At 37.9% G+C, this 14,362-nt stretch overlaps 1 protein-coding gene across 1 annotated transcript in view; it reads left to right on the forward strand.

The window, feature by feature from the left end:
* Window positions 1-14,362, forward strand: part of LOC112047992 (probable 2-oxoglutarate dehydrogenase E1 component DHKTD1 homolog, mitochondrial) — a 30,311-nt gene that overhangs the window by 820 nt on the left and 15,129 nt on the right. The window contains exons 2-12 of the mRNA XM_024085318.2: window positions 582-708; window positions 1,784-1,949; window positions 3,486-3,702; window positions 5,307-5,468; window positions 5,779-5,852; window positions 6,938-7,051; window positions 7,697-7,810; window positions 9,065-9,172; window positions 9,774-9,931; window positions 11,184-11,319; window positions 11,938-12,069. Of these exons, the coding sequence (XP_023941086.2) occupies window positions 582-708; window positions 1,784-1,949; window positions 3,486-3,702; window positions 5,307-5,468; window positions 5,779-5,852; window positions 6,938-7,051; window positions 7,697-7,810; window positions 9,065-9,172; window positions 9,774-9,931; window positions 11,184-11,319; window positions 11,938-12,069 (1,508 nt within the window). The remainder of the gene's footprint in view (window positions 1-581; window positions 709-1,783; window positions 1,950-3,485; window positions 3,703-5,306; window positions 5,469-5,778; window positions 5,853-6,937; window positions 7,052-7,696; window positions 7,811-9,064; window positions 9,173-9,773; window positions 9,932-11,183; window positions 11,320-11,937; window positions 12,070-14,362) is intronic.

Consider the following 14,362-nt stretch of genomic DNA (forward strand, 5'->3'; position numbering starts at 1 on the left):
TATGAATCTTCTAGGCAAGCGCGTTCCACCATAGGCTGCATCATCGCTTACCATCAGTCGTACAGAACGTAGTAGCAAGGGGCATGGCCCCAGTACACCCGGGTTTGCGGAACTTCGCAAGCGTTTCCGTGCATGTACTAGCAGTCTTGTTTTGTTCTGTGACAAAAGGAATAAATAATATTCAACTCTAAAGTAAGGGTAACATATTTCTTTTTTCACTAAATAATAAAGTCATTTAGACCACGCCCCCGGGTACGCTGGTTTCAATACAAAAAAAATAGCACTATAAATCTAGTAACCTCTTATATCTGTAATCAGGCGTGATTGCAGCTAAGCGCTTGCATATACAAAAAAAAATTACTTTAACAATTCAAAGATGTAATAACGCTGTAGTGTGTTGGTATGAACAATATCAGTGTCATAATCAGTGTCACCAATCGTGAGGAACTACAAATGTGGGTAGAATGATAATTCGCGCTGTCAATATTTAGAACAGCCTCGCTGTGGTGGATCGAGGAAGTTTTACATTTCCTTCAATTTAAAAGTAGTTTTTTTTTTTAATTTATAAAATACATGTGTAGAGTTACCAGACGAAGTGTCATCAATCCGCAACGAGAACTGCCGCGCACAGCGACTTGTTGAGGCGTATCGCACGTACGGCCATCTGCAGGCACACGTTGACAATGTGGACTATAGACAACAGAACAGGTAAATATTTACTATCTTTATATTATAAAGGGGTAAAGTTTGTGGTGCTGTAAGGGGTAATATCTGGATCTACTAAAACAATTTTGAAAATTATTTTACCACTAGAAAGCTACGTCTTTTGTGAGTGTTCTACGCTATGTGGTAAGTCTAGGTGGCTGCGGATCACTAGATCCTAGGTTGGGCTAAGAAATATTAAACTATTTTTTCTATTAAATTCTCAGATAGGAGTTATAAAGTTATTCGTGTTACACCCTTCCTCTGAGAGACGTTAAGTTGTCGGTCTCTGACATTAGGATCTGACAGTGATCGTTACAAAATGCAATAACACCGACCTGATTTTTAGCAGCGTGGTCGGTCTAAGCCTCCATACAGCCCCATAGGCCCCATATCCCTCTTAGCTTAGCCCTGTATTGTGCCGTTATAATACTGATAACGACGATGATTTTTTAAGAGAATAAACTTATTTAACCACAAGTCGCATTGCCAAAAAAATCTCCGAATTATTTCACGGCGGCTATTTGACAGAAAAGTTAACCCATTCAAAGGATCTGCCTGACCGTCCAACGCGGAAATGTGGCCAGTATTCTTGGCACCATTCCACGTGGGCCTGATTTGTATAGTTATTATGTAAAGTTAGCTTAAGTTCCATAATTTTAACTGTACCCGAGAAGACATTACAGTTGCCCAATTCGCCTTCCCAGGCTATAAATATACATTATAATTTTATATAATTACTAACTTAATGTGGTGAGACACAATTTACAAACTACAACAAAAATAACACAAAATAGAAAAAAAAAGAAAGAAAAAAGTACTAATTAAAAACAAAAAGATTAATCAATAATAATAATAACATACATTTCAATTGAACAAAATAGGAAAATGAATCTCCTATACCTACTCCATTAATAATAATTTAATGGTTTTTACAAGCCACTCCACCGCCGATGGTGAAGAGTGATAAACGTCCAATTCCAAATTGTTACCAGTTAGATCATTGAGCAGGCGCAGCGCCAGCTCTAACGGTGCGTGCTGAGTCATAATGTATTATTTCTCAATCAAACGACAATTCCAGGATCATCAAAGAGCTCGATCTATCAAGCTATGGTCTATCGGGCGGCGATGCCGTCGACTCGGCGCTACTATACGGCCATAGCGGGAGGCAGTCAGCGAGCGAGCTGCGAGACACGTTACGCCAAATATATTGTGGACTGATTTCCTACGAGTTTTCTTACTTAGAGGTAATTTCGAGGAATTTGTTGTATTCTACTAAGTGGAAAACTAGACAGAACACAAATGCCATGAAACTTTTTAGTCTAGTTAGAATCAACTGTAGGACATAGGCCTTTTGTAGGGACTTCCAAACATCACGATACTGAGCCACCTGCATCCAGCGAATCCCTGCGACTCGCTTGATGTCGTCAATACACCTGGTGGGGGGTCGTCCAGCACTGCGCTTTCTAGTGTGGGATCGCCATTCCAGCACTTTGGGACCACAACGTCCATCGGCTCTTCGAACTATATGCCCCGCCTATTGCTACTTCAGCTTCGCAACTCGTTGAGCTATGTCGGTGACTTTGGTTCTTCTGCGGATCTGCTCATTTCTGATTCGATCACGCAGAGATACTCATACATACAAACTCAACATAGCTCGTTCCATCGTCCGCTGTGTGTGCCTTCTTATGAGTCCCATAGTTAGCGACTTTGGGTCGCTAGTTAGAATATATATTAGGAAATGCAAATTACCCGAGAAAGCTGAATTTTGTTTAAGACGATTTTCGACCAAGATTTCCATAACCATTTTCCGCCATCTTGCAAAAAGGGTTGTTTTCAGTTTTTTTACAATACCGCGGTTCTCCGTTGAGATACGAAAATTTTAATTTAAAACTTTTTGTTGCTCATTGTATACGCTCTACAAGTTCCGAAAAAAAAAATACTTTGAAGAGTTTTCCGACTTAAGGATTAGTATTTTTATGTTATTACTTATACAAACTATCTACTGGTTTGAGTTTTAATATTTTATCTTTCTACCGGATAAATAATTAATTTCGAGTAAATACTCGTAAGTATCATAACTTAAGAGAATAGAGATTGCTAATTAAGTTTCGTCTAAGTAAAATATGAATACTGAATAACCTAAAAAAAAATATTAGGAAGTTTTTCTTACTACTGATTTATCATTAGATACAAACTTTGTTATTTCTAACGAAGAGAAAACTAGTATTGAACAAGAGAGAGCTTTTGAAGCTTTTGTCTGTCAGTACTTAACTTTGAAATAAATACGAGTAAAGGAATTTCTTCTTCCTGTTCCTAGAAACCGAGTACCTACATGCCATAAAACGCGAGAACCTAAGCGCTTTTCAAACTTTTCTCTGTTATAACAAACTTACTAACTTTTAAAGTAGAATATATATATTTTTATTCTTTACAAGTTAGGCCTTGACTACAATCTCACCTGACGGTAAGAGATGATGCAATCTAAGACGGGCTAACTTGTTAGAAACAGGATAAAAATCCACCCTTTTCGCTGTGTACACGAAATCGTACCGGAACGCTAAATCGCTTGGAGGAACGTCTTTGCTGGTAGGGTGGTAACTAGCCACGGCGGAAGCCTACCAGATCGCCGAAGCCAGCCAGATCTGGACCAATAAAGAAAATTTCAATCGACCCAACCGGGGATCGAACCCAGGACCACCGTCTTGTAAATCCAGCGCGAATACCACTGCGCCACGGAGGCCGTCAATATAGCGCTTATTAACTGAACTTTTTTTTTACAGACAGAAGCGGAAAGGGAATGGTTCGCGCGACGAATAGAAAGCGGTACCGATACAATAGACAGAGAGAGAAGGATTGAGATATTAAAAGAACTCCTAAATTCCCAAGCGTGGGATAAGTTCCTATCAATCAAATACCCCACAGTGAAGAGATACTGCGGGGAAGGTGCCGAGTCACTTCTCACTTTCTTTTCGACTTTATTCAGACTAACTACCTCAGGTAAATATCTCAGTCATCATATCAGCAGGACATAGACCTTTTGTAGGGACTTCCAAACATCACGATACTGAGCCGCCTGCATCCAGCGGATACCTACGATTCGCTTTAAACCTCATATTCTAACCTCGAAATAATCACTATGTGTTTGGTATCAAACGAAAGGTCTTGGCGAGCACATTACAAATATGTACATATATCATATTGTTTAAGTCAAAATGTATCTTTAAAATGCGATCGTAAAGTTCGCGCGCTCCAGTCGTTTCATATCAGAATGCGACGATGTAGGACGTAGGTACTCGTAAGTACTAGTAGATATCGCAAGGCTGGGCTCAATCGGGTAACGAAAAAGTATTAAATCAAAATAAAGCTTAAAACCTATAACCCGACTACTTAAAAAGGGAGATATATAGATAATGGGTGCGACTACGGCTCTACCATGCACATTCCTATGCATTTCTCTATTTCAATCTGAAATATTTTCTTGTTTCGATCTTTTTAGACCCCTTTTTACGTAGTCGGGTTATAGTTTATAAACTTTATTTTTATTTTTCTCGGTCGTGTCTGGTGCCCTCCTAGATTTGATGCCCTAAGCAAACCTGCTAGCTCCCAGAACAAACACTACGATTGCTAACCATATTTACCTATGGTATAGGAATATGGCCTTACAAATAGCTTAAACAGAATGGAGGTGGTCTATCTAGCCATACAGGCTCTAAGTTTATACATAAGTTTTAAAAATTAGTCATCAATTTAGCTTCCTTCTGAAACAGTGTCAGTATACATAGCAATTTTATATACTTTGTTTACAAATCGGTAATAAGTTAACTGCTCTGAACAAAGTTTAAATTGAAAGTAAACTGGATATTATGAAATCAATTAGTAGTTCTTCGTTGTTTGTTATGTGCGAGACTGGAGTATAAATTGGTAATGAATATTAAAACTCCGACGTGTTTCGAAAACGAACTGAAAAGTTTGCCGTCGTATTTTGAACACGGGGTGCTTTTGGAAGCTGTCTAAAACATTAAGCTAGGTCAAAATTATTTTAGCAGGTAACACAACATTTATTAATTTTCGCACTAATATCACAAAAGAGAATATTTATTTGTGTCGGTCACATTATTCTATCTAAAAAATATAATTGCCGCGACTATACTAAGCCAATTTTACTAAAATTTTAAAAAGAGATAGATTATAACAACATATTAAGTAAGTCTATGAGATGGTCTCAGTCCATGATCAGTTCACAAATCCCTCGGGAACCATGCACTTTCCGGTATAAATAGTAGCCTATATGTTGCTTTGTAGCCTTCTCTATCTTCCAGTAAAAGTCCGATAAAAATCGGTTCAGCGTTCCAGAGATTAGCCTGGACAAACAGACTGACAAATATTTTAAAACAGGTTGTTTGGGTTTTAGTATCATGTAAATAACGGCTCGAGACCGTGGTATTTGACATGGCCTATGTCCAACTGTGGACGTCCATCGGATGTTAATAATAATGATGATGAAATAACTACAAGGACTTGATGAAACACAGTTATTTTGAAATCACAGACAGACAGTTCGATTTAATTTGTATTTGTATTTTTTAACATTTCTTTTATAGAAAAATTGAAGCATGTGGTGATAGCAATGGCTCACAGAGGAAAATTGAATGTTCTTAGCGGGTTACTGCAGTGTCCGCCGGTGAAGATTTTCCACAAATTTAATGGAAATCCAGAATTTCCCGCTGAGGCAAACTCAGCGTGTGATATAGCCACGCACTTGAGTGAGTTAACCAATATTTTTTTTTATAAAATTAATTTAATTTAGTATAAAAAATAAAATCCCATTAGAGTAAACAATTACTACTGCAACGCTAATTGTTATCAAATATTTTTAGAGTAAACTTGTTCACAAACGAAGCCTGAGTATTTCTTTTTTTTTTTCTGTGTGAAACTTATTAGAAGGAACGTGCCTTTATGGTGTTTTATAAAATTTTGTTGTATCCTAAAGTTGCAATCCTGAATAAACACATCTAAAACAAAATGTTTTCCTCCAAAAATATTTTTTATGTTAAAAAAAATTATACTTCACAGGTGCATCTACGGATATCAGTATGAACGGCAATACAGTCAGATTCTCTCTACTAAATAACCCGTCCCATTTAGAGGTATGAAACACTCGTATGGCGTATATCTCACATCATAGATCTAGAATGGACCTGCGTCCACCCTAGGATTCTGGGCTACAGATATGGAATTCTATTATGAATAATAGACTTCATGTCGCCCCTCCCACATCCCCCTAGGAAATAATCCTAGATACGCCAATGCTCGTAATCGTAATAGAATCAACACAACAAAAACCTACCTATTGCAAATGTGTTGTGTTGAAATCGACCTGACAATCTATACTAATATTATAAAGCTAAAGAGTTTGTTTGTTTGATTGAACGCGCTAATCTCAAGTACTACTAGACCGATTTGAAAAATTCTTTCAGTGTTAGATAGCCCATTTATCGAGGAAGGCTATAGACTATATATTATTCTCGTATTCCTACGGGAACCACGCGGGTGAAACCTCGCGGCGTCAGCTAATGAGTATATAAATACAAAATTTTAAAGTATTATTAACAGACCTCATCCCGTGGAAATTCTTAAAATATAGCCTATCTTACGCACTGCTAATTTAGCTTTCAGTTAATAAAAGAATTTTTACAATCGGTCCAATTTTTACAATCGGTCCAGCCCCAGTAGCCAAGTGACACGTCGATTCTCTTTCTACGATCGCTAACGCTTCGAAAAAAAATGTATGGAAATTACATTTGCTATCGACAGGTAACGTGATCAAGATCTGTCATTCCCATACATTTTTCTAGTTTTTTAGCGTTAGCGATCGTAGAAAGAGTGCCACGTGGCTACAGGGGCAGTAGTTTCAGAATCTATTCAATTCGAACAAACAATCAAATATTTTCTCTTTAAAATATTAGTATATATTGTATTTTATTTGATAAAAGCTAACTTTTTGTCTGCTAATAAACCTTTATTAAAATATAAACTAAAGAAATGAAATATTCAAGACTACACAAAATTTTAACACAATATTTAACAAAATGGTAAACTGTTTCCAAGTTTAACTCTATTGACTTAGTAAGAAAACTTTCAATCTTTGCTTACTTTTACTTTATTCTAAAATAATACTGTACATTTAATAAAATGAAAAGCATAAACCTTAAGAATTGTTTTTATTTTTCAGGTTGCGAACCCAGTGTCGATGGGAAAAACTAGATCCAAGCAATTAAAGCTAATGGAGGGCGATTATTCAAGCGACGAGTCGTCGAGGTTCGGCGACAAAGTTCTAAATGTACAGGTAATTAAGCAGAATTAGCACCATCAACAAAATCGATTTTCTTCGTCGTCACACTAATTTCTTTCTCTTTCTCCTCGAATGTTCCTGTTATACGGGGTGTGTTTTCTCAAGAAATCGATCGATTCAATGCGGATCTGTGGACGCCTACCATTATGAACGTGTTCCTTGCTTGTCACTGTAAATTGTTACTCTGTTTAAGGCAACGGTTTTTCACTAACTATCAGGAGAACCTACGTCATTGCTAAAAAAGCACTGTCCTTACGTTTAATTGGGGAAAAGAGACTAATACCTTATCAGCCGATAGACGTACACTGCTGGACATAGGCCTCTTGCATGGACCTCCAAGCACAACAGTCTCGTGCCGCCATCATCCAGCGGCTCCCTGCAACCCGTTTGATATCCTCAGTCCACCTAGTAGGGGGTCGACCAACACTGCGCTTTCCGGTGCAGGGTCGCCATTCCAGCACCTTGGGACCCCAACGTCCTTCGGCTCTTCGAACTGTGTGGCCTTCCCATTGCCACTTCAGCTTTGTGACTCGCTGAGCTATGTCAGTGACTTTGGTCCGTCTGCGGATCTCCTCATTCCTGATTCGATCACGCAGAGAACTAATACTGTTTATAAAAAACTTTTTTACGTGTTCATAGATCCATGGTGACGCAGCTTTCACTGGACAAGGAGTGAACCAAGAAACTCTTATGCTCTCACAAGTCCCGCATTTTGAAGTCGGGGGCTCTTTACACGTAGTTGTTAATAACCAAGTTAGTAAACTAATATCGTATTTAGCAAATGTTGTATAACTTTGCCGGCGAAGCACTCTCTACGGCGAAGATTTCAAATAACTTTGCCCAGTTAGGTAATCAAATATCATGCAAATTATACTTTGAATTATTATAAGTATAGATTACCATAGTTTTCCATACCATATCATAATGTTCGACGGCCGCGTGGTGCAGTAGATAGAGACCCTGCTTCCTGCATCCACAGACGTGGGTTCGATTCCCACAACGGGAAAGTATTTGTGTGATGAACTTTAGGTGTTATCCAGTGTATGGGTGTGTAGTGTATATACATTAGTATTAATAAGCTAAGTTATACTAATAATTATACAAATTATGGCCACGTGGTATGGTGGCAAGAATACTGACTGCATTTCCGCGTTGGACAGCCAGGCTGATCGTTTACGCAAAAAATGAGCCAGCCCTTCTGTCACCAGTCGAAATTTTTTGTCACTGCGACTCCATGGAACAAGGGTCTCCACGGCAAAAGGTACAAATATGTAACTCTCGTCAGTATTTATATGTAGTATATAAATTCTGATAGTCGTGATAGCCGAGGGGATATGACCTCTGCCTCCGATTCCGGAAGGTGTGGGTTCAAAACAGTCCGGGGCATGCACCTCCAACTTTTCAGTTGTGTGCATTTTAAGAAATTAAATGCCACGTGTCTCCAACGGTGAAGGAAAAACGTCATGAGGTTTCCTCACTGCATACCAGAGAATTTCCTTAATTCTCTGCGTGTGTGACGTCTGCCAATCTGTATTGGGCCAGTGTGGTGGACTATTAGCCTAACCCTTGTCATTCTGAGAGGAAACTCGAGCTCAGCAGTGAGCCGAATATGGGTAATATTGGTAATTGATATCAATGTATATGATGAAACAGCTTTATTACACCCAATAACACAAGCTACAGTTACTTACTTGACCGTAACAAAAAAGTTTGCCCCATTTCGTTAAAGACGTCAAAATTATTGCATTGAAAATTAGGCAAACGGTAAAAGTAGAAAATGAACAAAGTTAATTTTCAATTATCATTTAGAAACAAATCGTGTTTGCTCACGAGAACAATTCAAGGAATAATTCGAATTCGGATACGGAGCCGAACTCGAATTATTCCTTTCTCTGATATTGAAAATGAGCACATAATATAATTGAAATTCAGAACTCTGGCAGAAATGTTGAAAAATTTCCTTTATTTTTTCGCCCTTGTTTGATTTTAATACGAATTTCTGTACAGGTGGGTTTCACGTTGCCGGCGAATCGGGGTCGTTCCAGTCTTTATGTGACAGACCTCGCCAAATCGATCGCCGTTCCAGTTATACACGTAAATGGTGACCACCCAGAGGTGAGAGTTTTAGCCAAAAGGGTATGATTTAAGTTCTATGTATCTGGATATACAGAGTGTCCAGTTTTTAATGGAGAAAACGCAAATGGTAGACACAACATCTGAAACTAATTGAAAATATCCCGTGGGTGACAAATTTTATTTTGAATTCAAATGTTTCTCTCTTGAATCTGTATTCCGTAATGTTTTCCGAAAAATCTGATATTTAAGATTTTAATTACAGCAGCTACAGTGTTAAAAACACTGATCAAAGATACAAAAATATGAAAAATCCGAAGAAAAATATAACTTAGTCACCCTAGAATTTTTTTCAAAACTATTCAAATGCGTTTTAAATAATTAGGTGTATCTTCCATTTGTGTTTTATGCATTAATTAAGGTACACCATGTATAAAATGTACCTGTGCATAGAAAACCTAATTATTCTAATTTATCACATAGCCGGATTTTAGTTTTTAAAGTTTTCTTTTTGGATACCTAATAGTTTTCCAAAGATTTCTATGCTTAAAACAATATTTATTAGCCTTAGCTTTAGAATTTTGTTAACACTGCAATTTTCTTGATTAAAAATTAATTATAAAATTTCCAATATAATTTCCAGCTCGTCTCAAAAGCCACTAACATAGCGTTCGAATACCAGAGGAAATTCCGCAAAGACGTGTTCATAGACTACAACTGTTACCGTCGGTGGGGACACAATGAATTGGACGACCCAACGTTTACTAATCCTTTGCTATATAAACTTATACACTATAGAGAGTGAGTAAATTTTAAATTTTATTCATAAGTAGTATGTTGCAAGTAGGTTGCCCCAAAAACCGAATAAAACTAACATTAATGATATATTTGGTCAGGAAATTTTTAGGCACCCTCTCTTCTTGGTCGCATTCTTCATTGCTGAAGGTCGAGTCCGCACTGCAGTCCCTTCGATGCGTTGTTAACGATTCCCCTCCACACAGTCCGGTCCTCAGCTTTTCTAATGGCTGTTGTTACAGGGAGTCCAGTGAGTGACTTAACCTGGTCAGACCAGCGGGTAGGTGATCGACCGCGTGGTCGCTTCCCTTCCACCTTCCCCACCACTATTACTTTATCCAGGTTATCGGGAAGTAACTCAAAATCCTCTGATAACATACAGTTGAAAGTCTAGTGGAAATGCGAAGCAATCCAAGACCACATCTCAAAGAAAGGCATCTATCTTCTTTCTGTCTGTGGCCCTTATAATTCAGGCTTCGGCGCCATAAAGGAAAATTGAGAAGACTAAAGTTCTAACGAGTTTCTTCTTGGTGTTATTGGAGACCCTTCTGCTTTGCCAAATTCTCACTAGTTTGGTTGGCATTTTTGGAGATTTGGATACATTTTCTAATGTCCTGCTGACTTCCTCCCCTGTCTGACAGTACGACGACGACCAAACGACCCAGGCAACCTACTCGCAATAAATTTTTCAATGTACTAAAATACTATAGCTTGGCAAGTTCGTTGATGACATGCTATGCGGGCGACGGGGAGTGAAGGACTGCGCGGGTGTGTAGTTGTACGCGCGGAGCAAAGGCTGGCAGTGGGATGCATCAGTTGTAGGTTTATGTAATCGCTACCCGCCTCCTGGCCCCCGCGGACCATCGGAAGTGCCAAACTATATTTTTACAAGTTTTGATAAAAAATACTTTTTATCCAATAAACAGATGGGTCGTTTCTAATACGGATGTTCGTACTACGTAATAAATATACGTACGCTCCTTATTCAAGTTTTCACTATTCGCGGATTAAAAAATAAAGAAGTTATTCAATAACTTCAATTAATTGCTTTTTCTTTATATTTTGTTATTTATATTGCCACCCAAGAACGTATCCCTTATAATCCCATATAAAATACCTTTCCATATTCACGGTTTCTGTATTCGCGACACATTTAGAGAACGTATCCCCGCGAATAATGAGCTTTTACTGTAATAGTAGTGTACTACTACTACTATATCACGTATAAAAAAGGTTAATAATAAATTAAATATTTCAGATCAATTCCCGATTTATACGCAGAGAAACTTATCTCTGAATCGGTGCTCACTGAAAAAGACGTGACCAACATAAATACAGAATACACAAAGTTCTTACAACAGCAATTCGAATTAGCTGTTACCTATTCGCCGCAGGTAAATACTATTACCATTTTGTATTTAATGAATTTTACCTGTCATATAAACACAAAATACTTGAAATTTCCACAAGAATAAGTCGAATTTACTATTAACTTCTCGGCATAGGTAAATTATAATTACCTATCTATTGGTTTTAATGAATTTTACTTATTAACTTAAGCACAAAATACACAAAGTGTTCACAAGAACATTTATTCTGTTAACTGTACAATGTCACAGGTATTGATTAACTATTGTTTTGAATGAAATTTTCTTATAAAATGTAACTATTGAAATTATCAATTGAAAAATAAAAGAATATATTTACATATTTTAATTCTTTTTTATACTAGATATTTGTGTATTTCAATAAGTAATTAATAACAGATAAAATTGATTTATAGTAAAACAATTACAATCGCCATCATTAGCCTATTCTATATTTCGAGTCGCAGGGATTCGCTGGATGGTGGCTCAGTATCGTGATGTTTGGAAGTCCCTACAAAAGGTCTATATCCTGTAGTGGTCGTCCATCGGCTGATATGATGATGATGATGATGATGATGATGATATCTTAAAAGGAGGTTATAATTACGGTCAATTATATATAAACGATGAATTATTATTGTTTAGATAACATATTATCAAGAACAATGGTCTGGTATGTGCGCTGCGCCGGACGCCGTTGAAGTGTGGGACACTGGCGTTGATAAGGAAATGCTGAAAGTTATTGGACGTGCTTCTGTGACTACGCCGAGCGATTTCGTATGTATTCAGACACCGAAACCCGTTTACTGAATAACCGTCTTATAACACTCAAATGGTTATGCTTTGCTGACGCTTCTTTGTTTTTTTTCCGTTCGCTTGTAAACCTCCTGAATCCGGTCCTGTAGCAATTCCGTTCTTAGCAAATAATTCGTCGATATCAACCCATATTCGGCTCACTGCTGAGCTTGAGTCTCCTCGCAGAATGAGAGGGTTTAGGCCAATAGTCCACCACGCTGGCCCGATGCGGATTGGCAGACTTCACACACGCAGAGAATTAAGAAAATTCTCTGGTCTGCAGGTTTCCTCACGATGTTTTCCTTCACCGTTAGAGACACGTGATATTTAATTTCTTAAAATGTACACAACTGAAAAGTTGGAGGTGCATGCCCCGGACCGAATTCGAACCCACATCCTCCAGAATCGGGGGCAGAGGTCATATCCACTGGGCTATCACGGCTTAGCAAACAATTTCCAAATATAAACTACCTCCCTGTCAAATTTCATCTTTATACGTCAAGCGGTTTTCGAGATTTTATAATGAGTGACCTTTCGCTTTTATATAGTTAGATATACTCGCGCTTGACAACGATCCTATCTGATGGTAAGTGTAGATGCGGCCTAAAGTGAAACGCACTTCGAAGATGAATAAAGATTCACACACAAATGCCCCTGTGTAACGTCTGTTTCTGTAAGGTAAACATCCCAAAGTCAAATCGTCTACCGAAATTAGGTGATTGAGATAGAATGAGATTGCGGTAAAGCGGTTGCAAAGCCCTCATTCGCACGAGAGCTTTTAACGGTCATTAAAAAAGCGTTGAAATACTATAACGTCCGTTAAAAAAATCTCGTGCGATTGAGGGCTTAAAGTTGCTATGTTTTTTATGTTTAGATATCCATGAATGACTGACATCTTAGTTAACTTTACATGATCTCTCTCGCGGCTAGTTGCCACGACTGGTGACAGAAGGGCTGGCTTATTTTTTGAGCAAAGGATCAGCCTGGCTGTCCAGCGCGGAAATGCAGCCAGTATTCTTGCCACCATTCCACGTGGGCATGATTTGTATAGTTATTAGGATAAGTTTAATTTCCCTATTGTATTATTTCTCAATGAAAAAAACTTTGAATATGGTATGGTATGGTTGTTTTTCAGTAGGTAGATAGGTAGGTACCAATTTCCTTGCCATTACAAATATATCAAGGCCGAAACCCACCACAAGAAAAGAACTGAACCAATTTGGAAGTTATGAATAAGTTATGCTCAACTGCGTCGGCTCAACCAAAGAGGTCGTTAAAAGTTAGTTATCAAAAGAGATGGTGCGATCCATTTAACAAGTATATAATATGTTAGAGTTGAGACAACTTCGATCTGCTTCGTTTGCTGTAAAAATGTTACATACTTACCCAAAAATTACAAATATTGGATTTAAGTTACGTGACAATTTTTTTCATATTTCTGACAGCAAACCCTTTCATTTGATATCCATATCATGGGGGTGGATTTCAAACAGCAAGTCCGCCATCTTGGGCAGGCCGCCATATTGAATTGGTAATGACGTATCTTAGCTAGTCATGTATTGTCATCAGAACTCAGAGCGTGTGCAAAATTTCATTTACGAAGACCGGGAAGTGGGTCAAATTAAGATTCTAAGACTTTCATACATACATAGTTACAAGTGAAGCTAATAGACTACAAGCCCTTGAACAAAAATTACATGTGAAATGAACCAACATGAATACCGCTTACAAGGCTATTACTATCAGAAAATCACTCTGAGCACTATGCTACCGCTCAGAAGTGACGGCTTAGAGTTTTTTCTGATACAGTAACAGCCTTCTAAGCGTTATTCACGTTGGTTCATTTCACAGGTATTTTTTGTTCAAGGGCTTGTAGTCTATAATATAAAGCGTGAAAAAAGAATATTTTTGTGTAGTGTGTGCTGATGCCTTAACTTTGTTTTGTCATTGTTTAACTGCAAGCTTAATCTCGTCTTGTTACGAGTATGTAAATGAACTCTGGCCGAGACGGGAACAGGAATACAAAGTGGATTTATTTCAGCGCTTAACCGCTAATGCCATTCTTTGCATAAATAACCTTAGATACTCCCACGAGTAGTTAGAGTATAATAGTGATTTAATGAGAGTAATAGAGATCTTAAGAGTTATTTTGTTTTAAGAACGCGTTAAAAATACACAGTATCATCGAATATTATAAACAACTGGCTGACATCGCGCGCTTTCACCCGCGTAGTACCCGTTTCCGTAAGAATACGGGAATAATATATAGCCTATA

Source organism: Bicyclus anynana, chromosome 10 (assembly GCF_947172395.1).
Source record: "Bicyclus anynana chromosome 10, ilBicAnyn1.1, whole genome shotgun sequence".
Classification (NCBI taxonomy): Eukaryota; Metazoa; Arthropoda; class Insecta; order Lepidoptera; family Nymphalidae; genus Bicyclus; species Bicyclus anynana.